Below are 24,938 nucleotides of genomic sequence, written 5' to 3'. Positions count from 1 at the left end.
CCGCAACAAGATTACCACCCACTTTGACTTTATATATTCTATACAGTGACGTTAGTGTGCGAAAAAACTGCGCTTGGAGAACTCAATAAGGCAATCCATAAGACAGCTGCGATCAGCTGACGATTTTTGTTTACCTTGATTTTTTGACAGATTCTGACCGGACTGACAGAACAATCCAAAGGAAATTGTTAAGCGCGATTTACACCAGAAGTGAGTTGCATCCAACTGCATACACACTTTGTTTTGATTTCGATTGTCAGTCCCATCGCTGAATGTCCTCATGGATAGCCTAATAGACCTGTGCAGGAGTTCATCAAATTCACTCACCCGATGGATTTTGACATTTGAGCGGGTCGTCTTCTCGAACAAAAGTTCATTTTGCGTTCATTATGCGACCCGCTCAAACGTCATAATTTCTTGGGGGAGTTCATTTTGCGTTAGTCTATAGGAGTGTTTCTTTCCTTTTATCGCCACTCACGCATTCGGACGTAAAATCTCAATGCCAAACGTGACGTCACATTCGGTCGCCATCGGCCACTTTGGCAATCCAGCTGAGAGTTTCTCTCTCAAAAGAGCGCAAGTTCGTACAAATACTACTTTAGGGTTTGGCCCACACCTGTAGTAAAGACACATTGGGTGTCAACACATACACAACTCTGAAAACAAACAGTCGACTCGACAGCCGAAGAAGCTCGAAAGCGCAGTGTGACAGTTTGATTCGACTCGCGAGTCGCGACGGACAACAAAAATTCGTTTCCTTCCACACACCACTTTTGCTTCCCGACTGTCAAGAAGTGCTTCTTTCTGCTGGTGCGAGGCACAAAGAGAGCCAAAGTTTCAGCTCAGCTAAGTCGGTGTTAGTTAGCTTTTAGTTTTTCATTCTGTTCACACATTGTTTTTAATGTCCTCTTGGAAGCAGTGAGGAAAATTAGTTTTTATTTTCTAATCTACCAAATTCCAAAATTTTGTCAAGTGCTAAAGTTAAGTGGAAGGAATTTTCCGCTTGCCCATTTTGCCGACGTTTAATATTGCTTGCAAGAGTGCTCCTAAAAAGTGAAAAATCTTCGCTCCCAGCAGTAGTGAAATTATTGTGCGTAATTTTTGCTGTGTGATCGATAACCGTTCGGAAGCAATCACTCAGGTTTCATTGATTGACGGTGTCGAAGATGGCCAACTTGAAGCAGATTCCGCTAACCTGTTCCGGCCATACCCGACCGGTGGTGCATTTGGATTTCAGCGATTTGACCGACTGCGGATATTTTCTGATCTCGGCCTGCAAAGGTAAGTGCTGCGTTTCATCTTCATAATCAACTATTGTCCGAATTGTGGACACTATTTTGTGTGTTTTTCCTCTCGTGTGTTTTTATGGTCCGGAAAAGACTTTTCCTGCATCGAACTTTCATCGAAGCCTGCCCAAGAGAGAAATTTAGTAGAAAGTGTACCATTATTGTGTGGATTGTTCAATGAGGAGAACCTTTAATCCCCCTGTATTAATGGTTCACATGTGGCATTGAGAATTTCTGTACCTTTTGTCCTTGACACTACTTCAAATCTTCGTGTCTCGAAAACATACGCAAAATATTTACGAATGAATGGTTTCATCGCACTATGGGCCAGATTTTTGTAATCCGAATAAAACTAAAGATAAAGATTAGTTGAAAAGGTTGAAACGAGGAGAAAAAAAGAGCGATATAAATTTAACAAAATTAGATAGAATTGCGTGCTGGGACCCTCCTTAGCCGTGCGGTAAGATGCGCGGCTACAAAGCAAGACCATGCTGAGGGTGGCTGGGTTCGATTCCCGGTGCCGGTCTAGATAATTTTCGGCTTGGAAATTGTCTCGACTTCCCTGGGCATAAAAGTATGATCGTGCTAGCCTCATGATATACGAATGCATAAATGGTAACTTGGCTTAGAAACCTCGCGGTTAATAACTGTGGAAGTGCCTTATGAACACTAAGCAGCTAGGCGGCAATGTCCCAGTGGGGGATGTAATGCTAACGAAGAAGAAGTTGCGTGCTGCAGAAGGAAACAAACATAATTTATTTTTATCTAGTTAACATTTTACACTCTGTCCAAACGTAAATAATTCTAAAATATGAATAAACTAACTAGTTATCGTTTAAAATAAACAAACAATTACAATTTAACCCCTATGTGATTGACACCCGTGAAAAACCGACAGAGTATTCACGCTTCTTCTTATTGGCATTACATTCCCCACGAGGACATTGCCGCCTCGCTGCTTAGTGTTCATTCAGCACTTCCACTATTATTAATCGCGAGGTTTCTAAGCCAAGTTACCATTTTTGCATTCGTATATCATGAGGCTAACACGATGATACTTTTATGCCCAGGGAAGTCGGGACAATTTCCAAACCGAAAATTGCCTACACCGGCACCGGCAATCGAACCCAGCCATCCTCAGCATGGTCTTGCTCTATAGCCGTGCATCTTACCACTCCACGGTACCCAAAAAATTAAATGTTCCAAAATTGTAATTGTCTTTATTCAATTTTACGTAGTCTGACCGTTTTTCAGGTCAAGGAAGCAATAATACTTATATCTAGTAATAAGAAACAGAGAAACAAATGATTTTCTGTTTTCTAGTTATTATAGGTATTTGATATGTCTATTTTTTTGTTAATTGCAGCGTTGAATTTGCCAATCAACGGTAATTGTCTAGTAGCTAAAGGAAGTTGATTCCATACGAGTGCGATAAGAACACTTTTCTTACTAGATGTGGCATGACGAGGAATATCGAATGTCCTGTTTTAAATAGATGGGTAATGTTCCTATATATTTCTGACGTATGAAGCAGCTGATGCTGTCCTCAAAATGGGTGTCGAGATCTGTCCTAGTATTGTGTTCCGAACTGTAGCATGTGATTCCCTGCGTCCTAGACTGTATACAAAGCGAACCGATGCCTGGAAACAGCGCTGAAGTTGCCCACGGAGAGCAGTTGACAACCAGGTGCAGTAGATGACGTCACAATAGGTGAAAGTGATACGATTACGGACCGTACCCGTTTCATACGGATTTGAGGCGACAAAACAGGGACGAATCTTCGAAATATTCGCAGCGTACCACCAAAGACCTTTACTGTTATGGCATTCACTTGTTTACTCCATTTAAGGTTTACCTACATGCTATTATAGGCGGGCGGCGTTATTGTACCTTGCCTGCAGAATATAAAAGCCTGCGTTTTTTAGGATTAGTTAAAATAGAGTTTCGTCTGGTCCATAGTTCTATTTGGCCCAAGTCGTTTTTGATGTCCATGATGAGCTAACCTATACCTTTTATCTTTAGCACCTGATGTGTATATCTGCAGATCATCAGAGTAGAGTTGATAATTACACCGCAGTTCTTGCTGTTCATGAAGAGACAGAATAGCAAGACACTAAGGCAGGATCTTTGTCAAAATACTGATCGTTGAGGAGTAATGGTATTGCCCATTTGAACCGCCTGTGTGCAATGAATTTGGAAATTTAAAACCGTTTTAAGAAATTTTGGCTGTTTTGGAATTGAATTCCTTAATCCTTAATTCAGCGTTACTATTACAATATTTACTTTCAAAGTTGAGTAGCCTTGCAAGCCCAGGCGTACGATTGCCAATCTGGAGATGGCGAGTTCGATTCTCGGTCCAGCCTTCGGCTCATTGGGCATAGTATAGCCATTGTACATGACATACAAAATTAATATCCATGCAATGGCGTGCATAGAAAAGCTTTCAATTCATAACTGAGGAAATGTTAAAAGCAGACCAAGTTCCAGTTGGATTGTAGAGCCATTGAAGAAGAAGAGCCATAAGTTTTATGTTTATTTATACAACTGCCTATTCGGTTACAACTTCATATCAGGTCAAGGGGAATTAAAAACTAAGAAATTGTAACTATTTTCCATGACGGCGTCCGTACGCCGGCGGAGTGGACGTTCTTACGTCCTCCTAACTAGCTCTCTTTGCTATTTTGGGGTTCTCAGGGTCGGCTATACACTGGTTCAGGGAACACACGAACCTTATACGGAAGCGGACGTTACAATGACGAGTTGACAAACATGCGGAAGGATATAGTGAAACATAATATTATTTATTCATTTTTATTTATTCAGACTATGGCCGAAGTGGCCTGTGCGGTATAAGAGTCTTCTCAATTCGGCTCGGTCCATGGGTACACGTCGCCAACCACGCAGTTTACGGAGGGTCCGCAAGTCATCTTCCACCTGATCGATCCACCTTGCCGCTGCGCACCTCGCCTTCTTGTGCCCGTCGGATCGTTGTCGAGAACCATTTTCACCGAGTTACTGTCCGACATTCTGGCTACGTGCCCGGCACACCGCAGTCGTCCGATTTTCGCGGTGTGAACGATGGATGGTTCTCCCAGCAGCTCATGCAACTCGTGGTTCATTCGCATCCTCCACGTACCGTCCGCCATCTGCACCCCACCATAGATGGTACGCAGCACTTTCCTTTCGAAAACTCCCAGTGCGCGTTGGTCCTCCACGAGTATCGTCCAGGTCTCGTGTTCGTAGAGGACTACCGATCTAATGAGCGTTTTGTAGATTTTCAGTTTGGTACGGCGGCGAACTCTATTCGATCGGAGCGTCTTGCGGAGTCCAAAGTACATACGATTTCCAGCCACTATGCGTCTCCGAATTTCTCTGCTGGTATCATTTTCGGCAGTCACCAGTGAGCCCAAGTACACCAATTCTTCTACCACCTCGATTTCGTCACCACCGATGCAAACTCGCGGTGGGTGGATCACATTGTATTCTCTTTAACCTCTTCCTATCATGTACTTCGTCTTCGACATGTTGATGACTAATCCGATCCGCTTGTCTTTCTTCTTCAGTCTGATGTAGGCTTCCTCCATTTCCTCAAAGTTACGTGCCGTAATATCTATGTCGTCAGCGAAGCCAAATAGCTGGACAGACTTATTGAAAATTTCAAATTTCGTGTTAATCCCTGCTCTTCGTATTACCCCTTCCAAAGCGATGTTGAATAGCAGACACGAAAGACCATCACCTTGCCGTAACCCTCTGCGGGTTTCGAAGGGACTCGAGAATGCCCCTGAAACTCGAACTACGCACATCACCCGATCCATCGTCGCTTTGATCAACCGTGTCAATTTATCCGGAAAACCGTGTTCGTACATTAGCTGCCATAGCTGGTCCGGATCGATTGTATCATATACGCCGATGAATAGATGATGTGTGGGCACGTTGTATTCGCGGCATTTCTGCTTGGCGAATGGCGAATACTTGGTCCGTGGTAGAGCGTTCGCCCATAAAACCCGCCTGGTACTGCCACACGAACTCCCTTGCAATTGGTGCTAGTCGACGGCATAAAATTTGGGAGACTACCTTGTAGGCGGCGTTCAGCAATGGATTGCTCGGTAGTTGCTACAATCCAGCTTTTCGCCCTTTTTGTAGATGGGGCACACGACACCTTTCATCCACTCCTGCGGCAAAACTCCCTCCCCCCAAATCTTGGTAACGACCCAGTGCAGCGCTCTAGCCAGTGCCTCATTACCGTGTTTAAACAGCTCTCCTGGTAGTTGGTCAACCCCAGAGGCTTTGTTGTTCTACAGCCGTTCAATCTCCTCCTGGATTTCCTGGAGATCCGGAGCCGGTAAAATTATGTCCTGCGCTCGTTCTCCCAGGTCCATCCCCATACCGCCATCTTCGTCTGCCACATCGCCATTCAGGGGTTCTTTGTAGTGCTGCCGCCACCTTTGGATCACCTCACGCTCGTTCGTTAGAAGGTTCCCGTTTATGTTCTTACACATATCAGGCTGTGGCACGTGGCCCTAACGTGAACGGTTTGTTAAGCCGCGTCGTTCGACTTCGACGCGTGGTCGCAACGAGGTAGTGGTCGGATTCAATATTCGCACTGCGGTAAGTGCGGACGTTCGTGATGTGACATTACTTAGTAATGAAATGGCTAGCAAACCTTATCAAAATTCACATCAACGCAACTGTTTTTCCCTGAAACCAACAGCTTTAATGTATCAAGCCTCCTGTTGGTTTAGATGACGCTCAAAGTACATGGCTAATAACATTAAAAGAATCACAATAGAGATAAGTCGGGAAGCGCTCACCGGAAAACAATTGATACATTTGGCCAATTAATCGGTGGATAATCTTCCAATCTTCTCTTCTAGTGCCTGATTCAGGTCCCAACTAATGCGTGCCTCATCTGAACTTGATCGCCTATCCATAACTGACTGTTCCAGCTCTCTCCTGCACAGACACGGGTAACACTCAACAACAAATTCGGTGTGGTTTAGCCATGCACACTAAAAAGATTTCCGGTCGGGTTTTGTTTGATGAGGCGGAATCCCGACCGGAATTCCAATATCAATTCAGGAAAAAATTGCAAACACAAAATTGATAAGAATTAAAATTGACGAGAGTAGAAAATTTTGCATCCTCCCGCCAGCGCGGCTCAGTTCGATCCTTCCGCTCATGTCATGGTTGATCGAGACAAAACTTCACTAGCTCCAAGCAGTGGGGTAATAAATACATGCTGCATCACGCCTACTCTGCATGTTATATACAGCAAACGTAAATAAACAATCACACAAAAATTTCGTTTGTGAACAGTGGTGTAGTTTAACCTTGAGTTTAACCATTATCATATTGTACCGCTCATTTTAGTCGCAAGTAGCAAGTTTTAGTTGCTGGGGGCAGCAGGGACTATGTCCAAGGGCTTGACGATCCCTCCCCAGGCCATCTGCGAGTTGTGGCGCCTGCCTAGGATGTGGTGGGGTTTGACAGTGCTCCCTGTTAAACCTCTATAAAAAGCTGCATGAATCTGCAAGTAGGCTCCGCCAAAGCGACCGTGTGCCGCTCAAAGCGCACAAGCCCAAGTCCTGGTGTTAGGTGGGACGCCAAACAGCCCTGACACGACGGCCCTCCGACGAGACAGGAGGTTTGCGCAGGCCCAATAAGCCGCCTTTAAAAACAACTATTACGAACGACATAGAAGATAATACGACTCGATACAATCGGCAACGACCTAGGCGACGAATAAAGGATCACGATTGGAAGCTTGGAACATGGAACTGCAAGTCGCTAGGCTTCGCATGTTGCGACAGGATTATCTACGATGAATTACATCCCCGCAACTTCGATGTCGTAGCGCTGCAGGAAATCTGCTGGACAGGACAGAAAGTGTAGAAAAGCGGGCATCGAGCGGCTACCTTCTACCAAAGCTGTGGCACCACCAACGAGCTGGGAACCGGCTTCATAGTGCTGGGAAAGATGCGCCAACGCGTGATTGGGTGGCAGCCAATCAACGCAAGGATGTGCAAGCTGAGGATAAAAGGCCGTTTCTTCAACTATAGCATCATCAACGTGCACTGCCCCCACGAAGGGAGATCCGACGACGAGAAAGAAGCGTTCTATGCGCAGCTGGAGCAGACATACGATGGATGCCCACTGCGGGACGTCAAAATCGTCGTCGGTGACATGACCGCTCAGGTAGGAAGGGAGGAAATGTATAGATCGGTCATCGGACCGGATAGTCTGCATACCGTATCGAACGACAACGGCCAACGATGCATAAACTTTGCAGCCTCACGCGGAATGGTAGTCCGAAGCACTTTCTTCTCCCGCAAAAATATCCACAAGGCCACATGGAAATCACTTAATCAAGTAACGGAAATAAAATCGACCACGTTCTAATCGACGGTAAATTCTTCTCCGACATCACAAACGTACGCACTTACCGCAGTGCGAATAGTGAATCCGACCACTACCTCGTTGCAGTATGTCTGCGCTCTAAACTTTCGACGGTGATCAACACGCGTCGGAGTCGTCCGCCGCCGCTAAACATTGGGCGGCTACAAGACGGTAGACTAGCCCAAGACTACGCGCAGCAGCTGGAAGTGGTACTTCCAACGGAAGAGCAGCTAGGCGCAGCATCTCTTGAAGATGGCTGGAGAGATATTCGATCCGCCATTGGAAGCACCGCAACCGCTGCACTAGGCACGGTGGCTCCGGATCAGAGGAACGACTGGTATGACGGCGAATATAAGCAGTTAGTTGAGGAGAAGAATGCAGCATGGGCGAGATTGCTGCAACACCGCACGAGGGCGAACGAGGCACGATACAAACGGGCGCGGAATAGACAAAACTCAATTTTCCGGAGGAAAAAGCGCCAGGAAGATCGAGACCGTGAAGAGACAGAAGAACTGTAACGCGCTTATAACGTTCGAAAGATCTATGAGAAGTTGAACCGTTCACGTAAGGGCCACGTGCCACAACCCGATATGTGTAAGGACATAAACGGGAACCTTCTTACAAACGAGCGTGAGGTGATCCAAAGGTGGCGGCAGCACTACGAAGAGCACCTGAATGGCGATATGGCAGACAACGGTGGCGGTATGGTAATGAACCTAGGAGCACGCGCGCAGGACATGCGACTTCCGGCTCCGAATCTCCAGGAAATCCAGGAGGAGATCCAGGAGGAGATTGACCAACTACCAGGAGAGCTGTTTAAACACGGTGGTGAGGCACTGGCTAGAGCGCTGCACTGGGTAATTACCAAGGTTTGGGAGGATGAGGTTCTGCCGCAGGAGTGGATGGAAGGTGTCGTGTGTCCCATCTACAAAAGGGCGATAAGCTGGATTATAGCAACTACCGCACAATCACATTGCTCAACGCCGCCTACAAGTTACTTTCCCAAATTTTATGCCGTCGACTAGCACCAATTTCAAGGGAGTTCTTGGGGCAGTACCAGGCGGGATTTATGGGTGAACGCTCTACCACAGACCAGGTGTTCGCCATACGTCAGGTATTGCAGAAATGCCACGAATACAACGTGCCCACACATCATCCATTTATCGACTTCAAAGCCGCATATGATACAATCGATGCAGCTATGGCAGCTAATGCATGAAAACGGATTTCCGGATAAACTGATACGGTTGATCAAGGCGACGATGGATCGGGTGATGTGCGCAGTTCGAGTTTCAGGGGCATCCTCGAGTCCCTTCGAAACGCGTAGAGGGTTACGGCAAGGTGATGGTCTTTCGTGTCTGCTATTCAACATCGCTTTGGAGGGAGTAATACGAAGGGCAGGGATTGACACGAGTGGTACTTTTATTTTTTTTTATTATGTCTTTATTTGTGTTTTTTTAAATTTTACATTAAGTTCAACACAAGGGCGACGAGTGGTACGATTTTCACGAAGTCCGTCCAGTTATTTGGTTTCGCCGACGACATTGATATCATGGCACGTAACTTTGAGAGGATGGAGGAAGCCTACATCAGACTGAAAAGCGAAGCTAAACGGATTGGACTAGTCATTAACACGTCGAAGACGAAGTACATGATAGGAAGAAGCTCAAGAGAGGTCAATGTAAGCCATCCACCACGAGTGTCTATCGGTGGTGACGAAATCGAGGTGGTTGAAGAATTCGTGTACTTGGGCTCACTGGTGACCGCCGATAACGATACCAGCAGAGAAATTCGAAGGCGCATAGTGGCTGGAAATCGTACGTACTTTGGACTCCGTAAGACGATCCGATCGAATAGAGTTCGCCGGTACGTGGAGGAGACGAATGAACCACGAGTTGCATCAGCTGTTGGGAGAACCATCCATCGTTCACACCGCGAAAATGGGAAGACTGCAGTGGGCCGGGCATGTAGCCAGAATGTCAGACAGTAACTCGATGAAAATGGTTCTCGACAACGATCCGACGGGAACAAGAAGGCGAGGTGCACAGCGGGCAAGGTGGATCGATCAGGTGGAGGACGATTTGCGGACCCTCCGCAGACTGCGTGGTTGGCGAAGTGCAGCCATGGACCGAGCTGAATGGAGAAGACTTTTATGTGCAGCACAGGCCACTCCGGCCTTAGTCTGATAATAATAATAAGTTTTAGGAAGTTTGCGTAAGCACATCACAAGACGGAAGTCGTGGTAATGCATAATCGCCATGGATTGCAGGAAGTCCAGACAAAGGTAAGGACATACACAGTTAAGTCCGTGAGAGCATTAAAGCATCTGGGCGTGATGACCGGCGATAAGCTCAATTTTACGAGCCACGTCGATTATGCATGCCAAAGAAACATTCTCGATTCCCTGCGTTGTTGAAAATCAGGCGCAGTTCCAGTTGGTATGTAGAGCCATAGAAGAAGAAGTTTCATTTGCTCTGCTGGCAGATTGGTGCCTTATGTCCTGTTTTCAACAAACATCCTTGTTTTGAAAACGATAACGGAGGTCTGTAACCATCACCTTGGTGAAGTTCCGTCTTATGAAGGTAAAAACCCTATCTTCGTCAAAATATAAAGACTCTTTTAAAAAAAAGTAATTGGAAAAGCATGGTGCCTCTCTCTTACTCACCCCTCTTACTACAGAAGCAAATAAAAACACAAATTATTTATGTTAGTGTTAACAAATGTGAGCCAGCTGATTTTCTACTAAATAAGTATTAAATATAGACGTTGATGTTGTCTAATTTGACCAGATAAGTGTAGGATCTATGATAGACGCGGCATGTATCTCACAGGCAGATGACAATCAGTTGTGCGTTTCGTCCACATACTTGTTTGTATACTTTTGTTATCAACACGTGTGTCTAATCAAGGCCAGTAGTACCACTGCGCAACACTAGTTTTGCTTCCATATGCTTTATTCTGTTTTCCAAAGTGTACTGAACAGTTTTTAGCAATCTTAATCATATAGCATCAATGCCATAATATGAAAAAGTGATTTTGTCTAAAAAGCTCGATTAAATCTACTCTTTAGGGGCCGTGCACATATTAAGTAAGCACTTAGGGGGGGGAGGGGGTCTGTCGTTTTCTTACGCACCATATAAATAAAAAATCATTTGTATGGAAAAAATCATAAATAGGGAGAGGAAGGTCAAAAAACCCAGACAAATTGCTTATGTACTGAGTGTACGAGCCTTCACACTAATATTTGTAAAATGACATAAACGTAACATTTTTAAACTCATGAATAATAATTATGAGAAGAAATGTAAGTAGTTATCGGGAAGACCATGTTATGTTATGTTATCACAAGAGATAGATTTTCTGTTCTTGGTTTCAGTTGATTTGTAGTTTCTGGAATACATAGCTGCAACCTAGGGCCCCTCCTAAGCCGTGCGGAAGATGCGCGGCTACAAAGCAGAACCATGCTGAGGGTGGCTGGGTTCGATTCCCGGTGCCGGTCTAGACAATTTTCGGATTGTAAATTGTCTCGACTTCCCTGGGCATAAAAGCAGATGCTCGAACCCGGAGCCCTTACTATGTACAATTTGCAGACCCTTGCTGCACTGCTGAATGTGTGAAATGAAGAAAAAACTTTTACGGGTTGATTAATTATAAAATTAATTGTGGCAATCAAGACCTCAACTCTTTATATTCATATTGATTTTTGACAAAAAAAAAACATTGGCGACGTTTATACTAAAACCTGCCAATCTGAGCTACACAGTTATTCTCGTCACTTAACCAATCAACAATGTACAGGAAAATTCTCATACAACCATAATGATGGAAGCCCTTTTTAATGTGGATACAAAACGTGAGTATATAAATACTATACAGACAAGTCATGTTGCTGAAGCAGAATCAGGAACTAGACACTCCGCCAGCCACACAGCCGGACGCGTCCAGATCAAAAAGGCAAAATATGAACGAATGAATCGCAGCGACGCGCCGGGCAACCCGCTGACATTGAAAAACCAATTCAAGGTAGTGGAATATCAAACAGTAAAAAAGTGCGTCACATATATTCAGTACCTACTCTGAGCGGTACTGACACGAGTCTGACTGCTTCCTAGAATAAAATCGCTACAAAAGGGAGTGTAAAGAAGTCTACTCGCTCCTTTCGTACACGTCGAGATTAACCAGTCAACCTTCGCAAAGTGGTACGGGAATAGAGGATTTCCGCGTGTGATATGTGGAAGTGATTACTTTCACATATCATTCTATACTTTTTGCAATAATTGGTGATATTTTCAATCAATTTATGTACAGCCACGGATTTTATCCTTCCTGTTGGTTGGTAGGAACTGTGAAACTGTTATACTTTTGCCATAGAATTTTAATAATAATGTTTTTAAGGAAATAAAAAAAAATAACAGGTTTTCGTCACATTACTTCTGTCAGCATTATTCAATCTAATGTATTTTAACAAAAGAGTTTCTTTCAATTTTTGTTAATTGAAAACCCTAAAAACATTTTTTTAAGAAGTAAAGGCAGGGTGCCGACTACCTGGTGAAACCTGGAAAGTTAGGGAATTGCATTTTGAACCAATTTATATGGAGCTCAGGGAAAAACACAAAATCTAATATTGATAAATATTTGAATTTTAGCTTGCTAGTTTCTTTGAATAATTTGTTTACAGTTTTTAGCTTTGCTATTCTATGAGATTTTCCTACGAGCTCTGCTGTATAGAAATTGCTTTTAGATCCTGAAATGAATATAAAGTTTCTCTAGGAGCTTATTGAAGTTTAATAGAGATTCTACAATATATTTCATCGCGTTTTTTGATCCGATAATTTCAGTAAGATAGTCGTTCAACAAATGTCAAACTCTCTAGAAGCTAGCAATGCTTCTCCCCCCATAAAAAACATAAAATTTTGAAAGATTGAACGGGTACTGAAATGAATTCCCTCAGCATGTGCACTTTACGATCCAATCATATACAGAAATAGGTGATTGAAATTCAAAAGATTCCCAAAACTTATTAGGGCATCCAGGATCCATAATATATGAATGTTCAAAACAACTCGAAACATTTCGGGCTCAAAAATTCTCAAAAAGTTTTCCACAAATTCCTCTGAAAATCTATTTTTACTGAATACTATTTTTTTAGGAAATTCACGAGGAAATTCCTTGAAGATTTCTTTTCTTCTCTCCAAGATTTACTTCTAGATATTTCTTCGACTGTTCTCTTTTCAGGAAGAATCCGGCATTTCCTTCAGGAATGCATTCGAGAGTTCCGTCAAGAATACATACGGAATTTCTTCCCAAAATTCTACCAGAAGTTTCTTCAAAAATTTATGACGGAAATCCTCCGATTTAGCTCCATAATTTCACTTGTAAATCTATAAAAAATTCCTTCGGAAATTCTTCTAGGAACTTCTCCGGGCATTCCTCTCGGAACTCTTCCTTTAATTCCTCCTCCTCAATTTTCCGGGAATACCTCCAAACGTTCAATAGCGAAATCATCTAGCATTCCAATCTGGAATTCTTTTCGCAATTACTTCAGAATATCCTTCAAGAAATCCTCTAGAAATATCTTCATGATTTTTTCCTGGAATTCGTCCAAGTATTTCCCCAGAAATTCTTACAGGTATTTTTTCGGGAGTTTCTTCAGGTACTTCTCCAGGAATTCCTTCGGGAATTTCTCCAGGAGATTTTCCGCGGAAGTGTACTAGAACTCCTTCCGGACTTCACTCGGAATTTACTCGAATATCTGCCAAGAGTTCTTCCAGAAATTTCTTCGGAACAATCCGCAGGGATTTTCTTCAGCAATTCATCTGGGAATACTTTCAGGATTTCATCTGGGAATTTCTGCATTATTTCCTCCTGGTATTTTTCTGGGAATTCCTTAAGATATTCTTTCGGAAATTCCTTTAGGAACTTCTCTAAGAATTATTTCAAGACTTCCATGTGGGAATTCCTCCGAAAGTGCTTGTGGGAGTTCCTCCGGGAGTTCTTCCAGGAGTTTTTCCAAGAAATTCTCCGGTAATATCTCCAGGAACTTCACAGGGAATTCCTTGACGATATTTGGCAGGAATTTCACGGGAAATGGGATTTCGCAAGTTCCTTCAGAAATATTTTTTCTCTTCCTCTAGGGTATTCCACCGGATGTTCCTCTGAAGTTCCACCAGTAGTTCCTTCGGGAATTCAATCAGGCTTTCTTCCAGGAATTCATTTAGCATTTCTTTAGGCATTTATCTACAAATTCCACCAGAAGTTCTTACGGAAGTTCCTTTGGGAGTTCATCCTAGAATTCTTACGAAAGTTCCTCCAGAATTTCCTGAAAAAAAATCCTGAATAATTTCCTGGAATAGCTTCTGGTGGAACTCACGGAGGAACTCTCGAAGGAATTTTCTGGAAGAATTTCTGAAGAAACTTCCGGGAGAATTTTCAAAAGAACCTCGGGGAAACTACCAGAACTACCAAAACTACCAGAAGCATTCTCGGAAACAAGAGAATTCATCTTATAGACAAATCTAGTCTAGCTGAAACCTTTGTTGGGGTTTGTAGCTGGACCATCATCATCATCAGAGGACCTCCCGGAGAATTCCCTGAGGAGCTCGCAGAGAAATTCTCGGAGGAGCTTCTAATGGAAAATCTATATAAATTCCTGAAGACGCCTAAATAAATTCCAATTCTGCCGAAATTCCCGGAAGAATTTTCTGAGGAACTGCCGATAGAACTACCGGAATAATTCTCGAAAGAAAACCTAGAGAAATTCTTGGTGGAGATGCTGGTGGAACTCCTGGAGGATCTCCCAGTGGAAATCTGGAAGTTTCCACCGGAATTCTTTCAGGATTTCATTGCGAATTTATCTAGGAATTCCTGCGAAAATTCCATTGTTGATTTCATTTTCGGTATAATTTCTGTATAAATTTCCGATGGAATTCATGGAGAAATTCTTTGAAATTTTCACAAGAAATTATTCGAAACAATTCACGGGAAATTTTATGGAATTTACACAAGAAATTCGAAGATTTTTCGTGAAATTCTAAGGAATGTTTACTGGCAATTCTGCGGAATTTCCACGGAATATTCTTATTCTTAAAAATTATGGGAAACAGCACAAAATTATTTGAATTATTGCAGGGAATTCTGCAAAACTTATAAAGAAGTTCGTGAAGATTTTCTTGGAGTAAATAATGGTGGAATTTTCGGATCAATTCCCGGCAAAATTTATGGTGGAATTCCTGGAGACACTGCCGAAGAGGTTGCAGGAGGCATTCCTAAAGAATCCGTGATAGAATTTCGGATAGAATGCCAGGAGCAATTGTCGAAGGAATTCCTGGAGAAAGCTTGCATATTGATTTTCCGCCTATTTTATAATAAATATTATTTCAGAGAGGATTTGTTTAGAAATTCAGATATATGGTTCTAGTTTTCTTAAACTTATGGAAGAATGCAGGATTTTTATAATAATTGTTATAGGCGATTTTATATTCTTTCTGAATACTAAGAGTGAAATCAGGAGTGATTCAGTCTCATTACAAATTTTCGACCACTATTCTAGTTTGCATATGGAGCAAAATAGAACAAACATGTTGGTTTCTCCAGCAGTGTTCCATTAATGTTTTTCAAATTTTCAATTTAATGAAATCATTATGTTGCTGCCAAGAAAGGCGCCGTAATTGTAAAGTGAATTGATCCGTAGATAAAATGATGCATTCATACACCAAAACAATTGAAAAATATTTGAATCTCGTGATTCAGTTGTGGTTCAAATCTGCAGAAAATAGAACGGAGCGTTATACCAGTTTAATTTTGTTGACATTTGACTGGTATAAAAAATGAATCTAGAAAAGCTGCTGGGAAAATGAATGTTCCAGATTCATATTCAAACTAACAGTCCCGAACGATTTGAATCACTGCTGATTTTACTCTAAGTTCGTTAATATTTTTCTCACTTTATTTAAAAATATCCAAGGGCCTCATACGCCTGTCACTGGCGAACAAAGCTCGTGTACTCTGCATCGAAGCTTAGAACCGGTGTTAGGGCGCAATCGTTAATGTGAACATTTTTATATTCGGTTAGTTACTGCAAATAAATTCTTTTTCGAGTCCCTATAATCAAGCAGGTATCTCAAGCATCCCACATCGTTATATTGCTGCATGATTGAGTGTTTAATTTTGATAAAATATCGAAAACAAAAGTGTGCATTTAAATTGCCTCGCCATAACAAAAAGGTGGTAGAGAATTAACACTGTTGTTCACAGTTTAGAACCAAATCCAGATGTCGCACATGTTGGGGTAGGGATTCAGTGTCCCGCCTTCTCCCCTTGAAAATATCTGATGAGCAATAAATCACGCATTTTTAAATCCATTATTGTTTTAATCATTATTGTTTCGATTTGGTTTGGATTTGGTTTCATGTGTTAATATTCATGTGTTTTTATAAAACTACTATAAAACTACGATTTAGAAGACCAAAAAAGTTGCCCCCCCCCCTTCTCGAAATCCTGGCTAGCCCATGGGGAATTCTTTTGTGTAGCAACACAGAATGTATTTTTTGGAAACCGTTTCATCTTCTTCTCTTCTTCTTCTTCTACTTCTTATATATAAAAATTAAATCAAGCATAATTTTTCATAACGACGTATGTAACAATTATGAGGATTCGAGAAATCCTTTGCAGAAAGTTGGCAAAACTTTTTCTAAAACTGTTTTAAAACTGAATCTTTTTTCAATACTTTTTTCCGCTGGCATGCATCATTACATGACACGTAATAAGCGTGCTTCACAGCAAAGCTCAGTTCATTCAAATTCACTGTGAAAAACGATAAAATTATACATACACCGGTATGCTACACGTACGTCGGTGTACATTGGTCGGTTTTCCATAGTGCACGATTGACGCAACTGCAGTTTTATTTTGTTTTGCTTTTTTGTTACATAGGTCGCTCTTAGTTCCCATATGTTAAAGCGACGTATGTAACAGTGAGACTTCAAAAATAGAAATTTTTACATAGGGGGAAAGACGGCTTTGGCAGGTTTTGTTCTATTATTGGCAGGGGGGTTTTTGTCGACCGAATTTTATGAAATTTGGCCACAATATTCTTTGATATGCAAAGAATGTTTAGGCCTAATTTGAGCCTAGTCAGTCATAAAAAAACCCCCTGCCAATAATAGAACAAAACCTGCCAAAGCCGTCATTCCCCCTACGTCGATTCGCAAAAAGATTGAATTAAAGAATTTTAAGATCTGAAATCAGTAAAATCGATGCGTATTATATAAAGCCGCGTGTGATTGTCACGTTGTATCAAAAACCCCGTTTTGTTTACTTTTGTTACATACGTCGTTATGAAAAATTATGCTTGAAATGGTCTGTGTTCGTATCCGCATATCTCGAATACGGTTGGATGGATTTTCTTCATTTCTTCAGCAAATATGTTCGTTATCATTTCCGACGGGTTTAAATGATATTTCCTCATGTGAAATCGTAAGAAAAGTTGAGTAAATCATGGAAAACTAAGACCAAGATTCGTGTGGCAATTTTGCATGGCCGTATTTTCGCCTACTATGCAGGACAACGTCTGCCAGGTTGTTATGGTTTATTTAAACCGTAACAGGGTCTACTAGTTGATTATAAAATTTATGCGTTATTTCTGAAGCACCTAAAGTTGCTTATTGAATTTCATCAAGAAATGAATTCTTCTATTAGTTCCAGATTTTATTCACAATAATTCTTTGAAATTTCCAAATATAAACATTGCAGCCTAGCAAAAACCACAAATTTCGTTATATTTTGTCATCACTTTATTATTTATTAAAGTTTCTTGAAGGCTTATCATAGATTTACCTACCTGTATACCTGGTTGGCTACAGCGTCGATACACCTATGCCTGGCGTTTTGTAAAGCTCCATAATCGTCTTCCTCCAGTTTCTCCGATCGTTTGGGGTTCCCAGGTCCGAACCACCGCGTGCAGCCAGCGTGTTCGTGGCCTTCTACGAAGTCGCCGGCCTCTATCCGGTTCTTTGTTGAATATTGTTTTTGCTATTCTTTTTTCCGATATTCGCACTAAGTGACCAGCCCACTAAAGTCTGTCGTATTTTATACGATTCACAATTATTTTCTACAATATATACAATTGATACAGCTCATGATTCATGCGTCTAGTTTCCCTCCAAGTATTGTACGCAGAACTTTTCGCTCGAAAACCCCGAAAGCTCTCCGGTTCGCCTCTTTTAACGTCCATACTTCATGTCCATAAAGGGCCACTGGTAGAATCAAAGTTTTATATAGAGCAAATTTCGTTTCCGTCTGCATGTTGCAGGACCTAAGGTGGTTACGTCATCCGTAAAAGGCCCAATTCGCAGCAGCAATACGTCTGACTAAAATTCACTATTTCTCAATTATCTTGGTAAAAATTGAAAGTTTGGGTCCTAAATCCAAGTTTAATCAAAATTCAAGTTTCTTATCAATTTTTTTAAATTTTTTCCCAAAATTTTGGAGGGGGGAAAACCCCCATTTGAGTAAATTACTTTTAAATTCTTTTTCAAAAAGACACAAAGAAGAGGTTTGCTATTCTAAAATCGTTATCATTATATTTCTATGAGCTAGAGTATCACAAAGGGAAATTGGAATAGAATAGTCTAAGTATAAAATGTTATCTATCAAAGAGTTTTTTCCTCGGTAAAATATATTAGTGTTTTATATTGATACGATATAAATGACAATTGTATCATTTTATGATCTGACATAAGTCTTGAAAATGTGCAAATGAAATTTCGTCCAACAGACAAATTATTAAACCAAAAAAAAACAAGTTAGCTTCGGGTAAATGGAATGACAATAATGTCCTTATTACTAGAGTTCCATGAAATTTTCCATTTGTTTAAAGAAACTCTTAAATTTTGAAAAATATTTACGATAAAAAATATCTCGTTATTTATAAACAATTATTCCACAAGAAACACCTAAATTTGACAATGCATCAGCTTGTTCATTACCATAGGCATTGCAATGAGCTAGAATCCAAATAAATTTCACAACAAAACCTTAAGAGGACAAATTGAATATTGAATCTTTGAGTTCCAAAATGGTACAATTAATTTTGAAACTAAAATTCATTGAATGAAAAAAAAACAAGTTTCTTAAGGTACATCATCCTAGCATGGGAGAGAAATTTCAAATAGTGTACTCGACGATGAAGTTGCTTTATAGTGAAGATATATAAAAAATGAACTCCCAAGGCTACTTAGACTGAAAGCCGCTCTTTACTTCTTCGTGCGTTCAAATTCCCACTAAAACTTGGCCAGGCTTTAAACTCGGTTATTAGCATTTCAATAATAATTTGTTGGACGGATTCTATGTCACTATTCATGAATGTTTATATTGTGATGCAAGCAGATTAAGTCCGAGAAACAACACATATTTGCAAGGCTAACTGCAGACCTTGCTGATTTTCTAAACTTTTTGAAAAAAAAAACTATTAAACTCCATAATCAATTGAACAGTTACTATTCAGATTGCAATTCTACATGAACTGGTGTCAAGAAAATAACCTTGTGATCAGCGTTCCAAAATGTGCTGTGATGACTTTCCATCGCTCTAAGGATCCGATAATATTTGATTACTACATCGATAAATGCTACCTCAAGAGGGTGGACCACATAAAAGATCTTGGCGTTGTATTGGATTCAAAGCTCAGTTTTCACACCCATTATGCTTCGATCGTTTCCAAAGCTAATCGTCAACTTGGCTTTATGACTAAAATTGCAAAGGAATTCACTGATCCACATTGTTTAAAGGCACTGTATTGCTCCCTTGTAAGGCCAATTCTCGAAAGCTCATCCATTGTATGGGCGCCAAATGACGTAACATGGAATCTGAGAATCGAGCGTATCCAAAAACGGTTCATCAGGCTCGCATTGAGACATCTTCCGTGGCGGGACCCCGCGAATCTTCCTGCCTATCCCGAACGATGCCAATTGCTTGGTCTTGATACCTTGGATCGGCGACGGAAAATTCAGCAGGCTATGTTTATTGTAAAGTTGCTGAACGGAAAGATCGTTGCTCCCATCTCCTTTCGTCGATTGGATTCCGCGTACCTGGAAGAATGCTGAGACAGCGGACATTGCTGCACACTGGATTTCATCGCACTCTATTTGGTTATAACCAGCCCATAAGTACCATGATTCGTTTGATTTCATCGTAGCGACAAGTTGTAGTGTTTTCGTCGTGCAACCAAATCGTCATGACGACATCGAAGAACGAAGACTTCATACCATTATTTTTCAAGCGGCAGCTACCATGCGAAGGTTTTTTATTAATCCTTAGCATTAGCATTAGCATTGAGCAATTCGCACAAATTCGTAGGTGGTATAAGCCAAGACTATTGTACGAGAGTAGCATCAATTTCATCCGTTACCTCAGGTAATGATTTGGGACTAATCATTTACCTCTTAGATGGAAGCAATGCACTCTCCAATAGTCGAGATCTGTCCTGGCCACGTCCTTGCGAATGCTGAGGAATGGGAAGGATGGTTAGTTGGACACCTACTTAAGAAAGATGCAGAGAACTCTACGACCTCTCATAGGTGCCACGGTAGGTTTTGGGATTGTGTGGAAGGTTATAATAGTAGGAATCGTTTTGGTAGAACGTGAAACACAGAAGGAACTAAGATAGAAATACAAAGTAGGAAATGGACGAGCCTGGGAACTGAACCCACGACCTCCTGCTTATAAGGCAGAAGCGGTAGCCACTAGACCACCGAGCTCGTCTTTGCGAAGGTTTTTTATTAATCCTTCGTAATAATTAATTTCAAGTAACGTATGAAGGCGTTATAAATGTTATCGATACTTTTATGTTTCCAAAGCTCCTACTATTTGAGACCAGTCTGTCTATAATGACGTGCAATAAATTATGTGAAGAAGTGACGACGAAAAGCGGCATAACATTTGACTGCGCCCCTATTTTTTCACTTTCTTTATACGACGAGAATGACTATTGTCAGCCCTGTCCTGGTGTTTCAAGAAAATCATTAGTGAACGATCAAACAAACGATCAGTACTTGAGAATTTTACAAAATATATTAAGATGATAATTTGTATATTTAAAATTGCATAAACTTTGAAAGTTCCAATAAAATGATTGGGAATTTTAGTTTTGAATTTGAATTACCGTTTGATATTGCAGAGAAACTTCTTTTTAAAAAGTTTTGGAGTCATGAACAAACTATTTAGGTTTAAAAATGATTCTTTGGTCTCCGGTAAGTATCTGTACTGTGGTTAATTCTGAATTAATATTATTCCAATGCAAATTTAATTATTTAAGTCTCTCATTTAGAAATTATAGTTTACTGAAATTCCTAGATAAAAAACCCTGATTAATCCACCTAGTGGTGATGGTGCCTTTCTCGTGCATTAAAAAATAGTATTTTGGCCATTACTCTTGAGCCCATAGTCCGATCTGGCCAGTTTTCAATAGGAAACAATGGGAGAGTATTCTGCGTCGAATGCAACTTGTTGCGAATAAATCGGTTGAGGATAAGTGCCTGAAAAATTAGTGACATTTTTTTACTAAATTTTTATATAAAAAGGTGGTATTTTGGCCATAACTTCCGAGCCCATTGTCCGATCGGACCAATTTTCAATAGGAAACAATGGTAGAGTATCCTGCGTCGAATGCAACTTATTGCGAGTAAATCGGTTGAGGATAAGTACCTTAAAAATGAGTGACATTTTTTTTGGGCGGGTGCGCACAGACACACACACACACACACACACACACACACACACACACACACACACACACACACACACACACACACACACACACACACACATACACACAGACATCACCTCAATTCGTCGAGCTGAGTCGATCGGTATATAACACTATGGGTCTCCGGGCCTTCTATAAAAAGTTTGTTTTTGGAGCGATCATATAGCCTTTACCGTATACTTAGTATACGAGAAAGGCAAAACCCGGAGCTTCAGAAGTTTTTCTATGCATCTTACAATTATCCACATGACTTTCAATTTTAAGAACCCAGATTAATCCACCTAGCGGCGATGAGCCTTCTCGTGCATCGTAAAATTTATTATTAAAAAAAATCACAGATCGCATTTTTAATTCCGAAATGCAATGTCCGATATCGGCAGGCCTGGTAGCGGGTCACTTTTTAGTGACTTGGTCACTTTTTTCGGGCAAGTCACTAAAAAGTCTCTTTTTTCGACCTAAAGTCACTAAAGTTACTTTTTCTCACAAAAAGTCACTATTTTCTACTATTTTGAAGCTACGGACTAAATTTTTTTTAAATAAATATATGCTTTGTTCATGGCGGAAATGAAATAACGGATCATGGAAAAGTGATCGCTCTGAAACGTTGCCAGCCTTTCAACTAGCTGCTCTTATTAGCATTTTACATGTAGCTTATTGAAGGTGTTTTACGTCACAATTTATAAATTGGTATACAGTCATGCAAGCAGAAGAACTGCTGATTTCGTTTTTTTTTTTAACTTTATACAGTAGGGGAAGGTGGGGAATTTTGATTCCTTGGGAGACTTGATTCTCCCCTGTTTTACCGAGAACTAAAGAAGTATTCATATTTCCTAAGTAGCGCATTTTTATAATAGATCCTCTAGACAAATGATTTTTTTTATTGACAACCTTATTTACTCCATTATTTACGGTGTTTTGTTTCTTCTAAAAATGTACTTAGTGGGCACGCAAAATTTGACCAACTTCTTCCAATAATGACCAAATGCTATCATTTTTTCACAGCCCAAAGCCATAAATATGCTAAATGATCTTCACTGATAAAAATGCCAACATTCCACCACAATGGATCAATCAATAAGCAAAAACTATGAAACGAACAGATCGAGCCACCGTAGACATGTTCAGTCAAAACAACACGAATAGAAATATGTGTATACAGTGTCGCCGTTGTTTTGATGCGGTGAGTGCAAAATAAGTAACCTTGATTGATCCATTTCAGGATGTTTGGATTTTGATTTGTTGCCTTAATATGAGAAGACTTGATCCCTCATTAGTCATCCATACAAAAATTTGGCGAAAAAAAATCAAGAAAATAAAAACTGTTCTCAAACGGCTATTTTTTTTTGTAGATTTGACAGATGTAATGGAGGGTTGGCTCTAAAAAATATTTATTGAGTAGATATCATAGAAAGGAGATCAAGTCTCCCCAATTTTGAAGATTGCATGCGCTGTCGAATTTCATAGCAAAAATCGTTCACGAAGCAAATAGGAAAATATGCGTATTTTGGAAGAAAAATATTGAAAAGTTCTGAGAGCATTGTCCTGCATTATAAGCAGGAGGTCGAGCGTTCAATCCCAGGTCCGTTGTACCTGAATCTTCATAATTTTTGTTTCGTTTTCTACTAAAACGATCCGTACTGTTGTTCCTTTCGCATTAAAAATTCCAAAACTTCTGTGGCATCTACGACAAATCACGCATATTTTTGCCGAAAAATCATTTTTCGGGAAAGAAAAACAGGTCTATATTATTTGCTCACTTCCAGTGCTTGAGCTTGAGCTTGATTTATTGCCCGTAGTTGCTACTCTATTATGACCAGTCAGCTGTTCTTGCACAGAGACTCATTTGTTAAGGTCACGCTGGCGCCTGCCACGTCAGAACGCAAGTCAATGGGGGGGGGGGGAATGGAAAAGTCTACGGACGTAAAATCAAACAAATACTTACCACTGTAAGACACATTTAAGTAACATCAAAAACATGTCGATAAAGAAGAGCTCATGCAATGATTGTAAACTCCACCGGAGTATAAAGTAGAGATAGGTGGACATATGGCCTGCGATGCCGGTCCAATTAGTCGGGTGTGTGCACAAAATAAAGCACCACCCAAAATAGAAATAAGAAGAAGAAGAGCCAATGTAGGGTCAGCACTTCCAGTGGCGTAAAAAAATGATTTGCTCGCAACATTACTTATAGTTTTGAGTAGTCCTGCTTTTGACTGATATTGAGTAAAATTTCCGTGAGATTAAAAGTTCAATTTTACTTAGTCTTTTGAGTTCGTTCTAAGAGAAAAGAGTGGTGAGTGAAAGATGTTTTCCATCACAAATTACAAAAAAAAAAGATTATCCTTCGACCCAAAAACGCTTGATTTCGTCTTATCGAACTTGCAACTGAAACTGAAAGTCACTATTTGGTCCCTATTTTCGTCAGCTTTGGTCACTAAAGTCACTATTTTGAGCGGTATCGGTCGCTACCAGCCCTGTATCGGGTTAATTTTTAATAGCAAACAATGGGACCGCATTCCCCGTCGAATGCACCTCGGTTCGACGAGCTGAGTCGATCGGTATATAACAGTATGTGTATCCGGGCCTTCTATGAAAAGTTCATTTTTAGAGTAATCCTATAGCCTTTCGGTGCAACTTTGCTGTACGAGAAAGGCAAAAAGGCATTTTCACATACAAAGGTTGTAGGAAAATGTTCGAAGTCATACAACACACTGTTCCCCACAATGTAGTAGAATTTGCAGCAAAATTGGTGTTTAAATTAAAAACATTATTCTTTGTCACAAGTTGTAACTCATTCACCTAGTTAGTTAGTTATTAACTTCATATGAAAGTAATATTTTACCACTTTTTCTACAACAACAAATGTTACTGGTAAAATCATTCCAAATCTTTTTCATCAAGTTCTCATGCGTGCGATTTTAAAGGGAAGCACCGCGCTTTAGTTTTTCAAGCTAAATAGCTACGTTTTACTCTTTTACCGACAAATTAATCGAGGTGGAAATACAAGGTGAGTCATTTGGATGATTCAAATTATGCAAGATGTTGCCTTGAATATGAGTTGAGTACATGAGTTTTGAGATATTGAGTTCCTCTGAAAGTCACTACAGTATTGACCCGATTTTGTCACTCCTTGATTTTGTCTGTGTCCGATTTTATCACGTTTTTATCAAGTGTTCGACCCGATTTTGTTATCCCAGAAAATTTTGAAAATTTTAGTCTCTCTTTTTATTTTTGCAAATAATACCGCAAACAACAAGGATTTTCATTAAATAACTTTTACCGCTTGTGGTTCATTATGAATCATTTCTGAGTAACTGTCAACCCAAGAAACATTTTAAGTTTTATAACGCTCTTGAAGACCATAACTTACTATTCAAGAGTGTTATAAAACCAGCATTAAACCAAAAAGTTACTAGGGAAGATTCCTGAAAGCCTTTTCGACAAGAATTTACGGGTTTCGTTCACGTATTTTGCCCTTTCAAGTCATAAACTGA

The 24,938-nt window shown here is 40.6% G+C and overlaps 1 protein-coding gene across 1 annotated transcript in view; it reads left to right on the top strand.

Annotated features, from left to right (window-relative positions):
* The first annotated feature begins 706 nt into the window (after positions 1–706).
* LOC134211851 (serine-threonine kinase receptor-associated protein) overlaps positions 707–24,938 on the top strand; it is a 36,163-nt gene continuing 11,931 nt past the window's right edge. The window contains exon 1 of the mRNA XM_062689174.1: positions 707–1,281. Coding sequence (XP_062545158.1) covers positions 1,167–1,281 — 115 coding nt within the window. The 5' untranslated portion in view covers positions 707–1,166. The remainder of the gene's footprint in view (positions 1,282–24,938) is intronic.

Source organism: Armigeres subalbatus, chromosome 2, assembly GCF_024139115.2.
Source record: "Armigeres subalbatus isolate Guangzhou_Male chromosome 2, GZ_Asu_2, whole genome shotgun sequence".
NCBI classification, from domain to species: domain Eukaryota; kingdom Metazoa; phylum Arthropoda; class Insecta; order Diptera; family Culicidae; genus Armigeres; species Armigeres subalbatus.
Note: the sequence above shows the minus strand (reverse complement) of the source record. Positions and strands in the feature narration are given on the sequence as shown.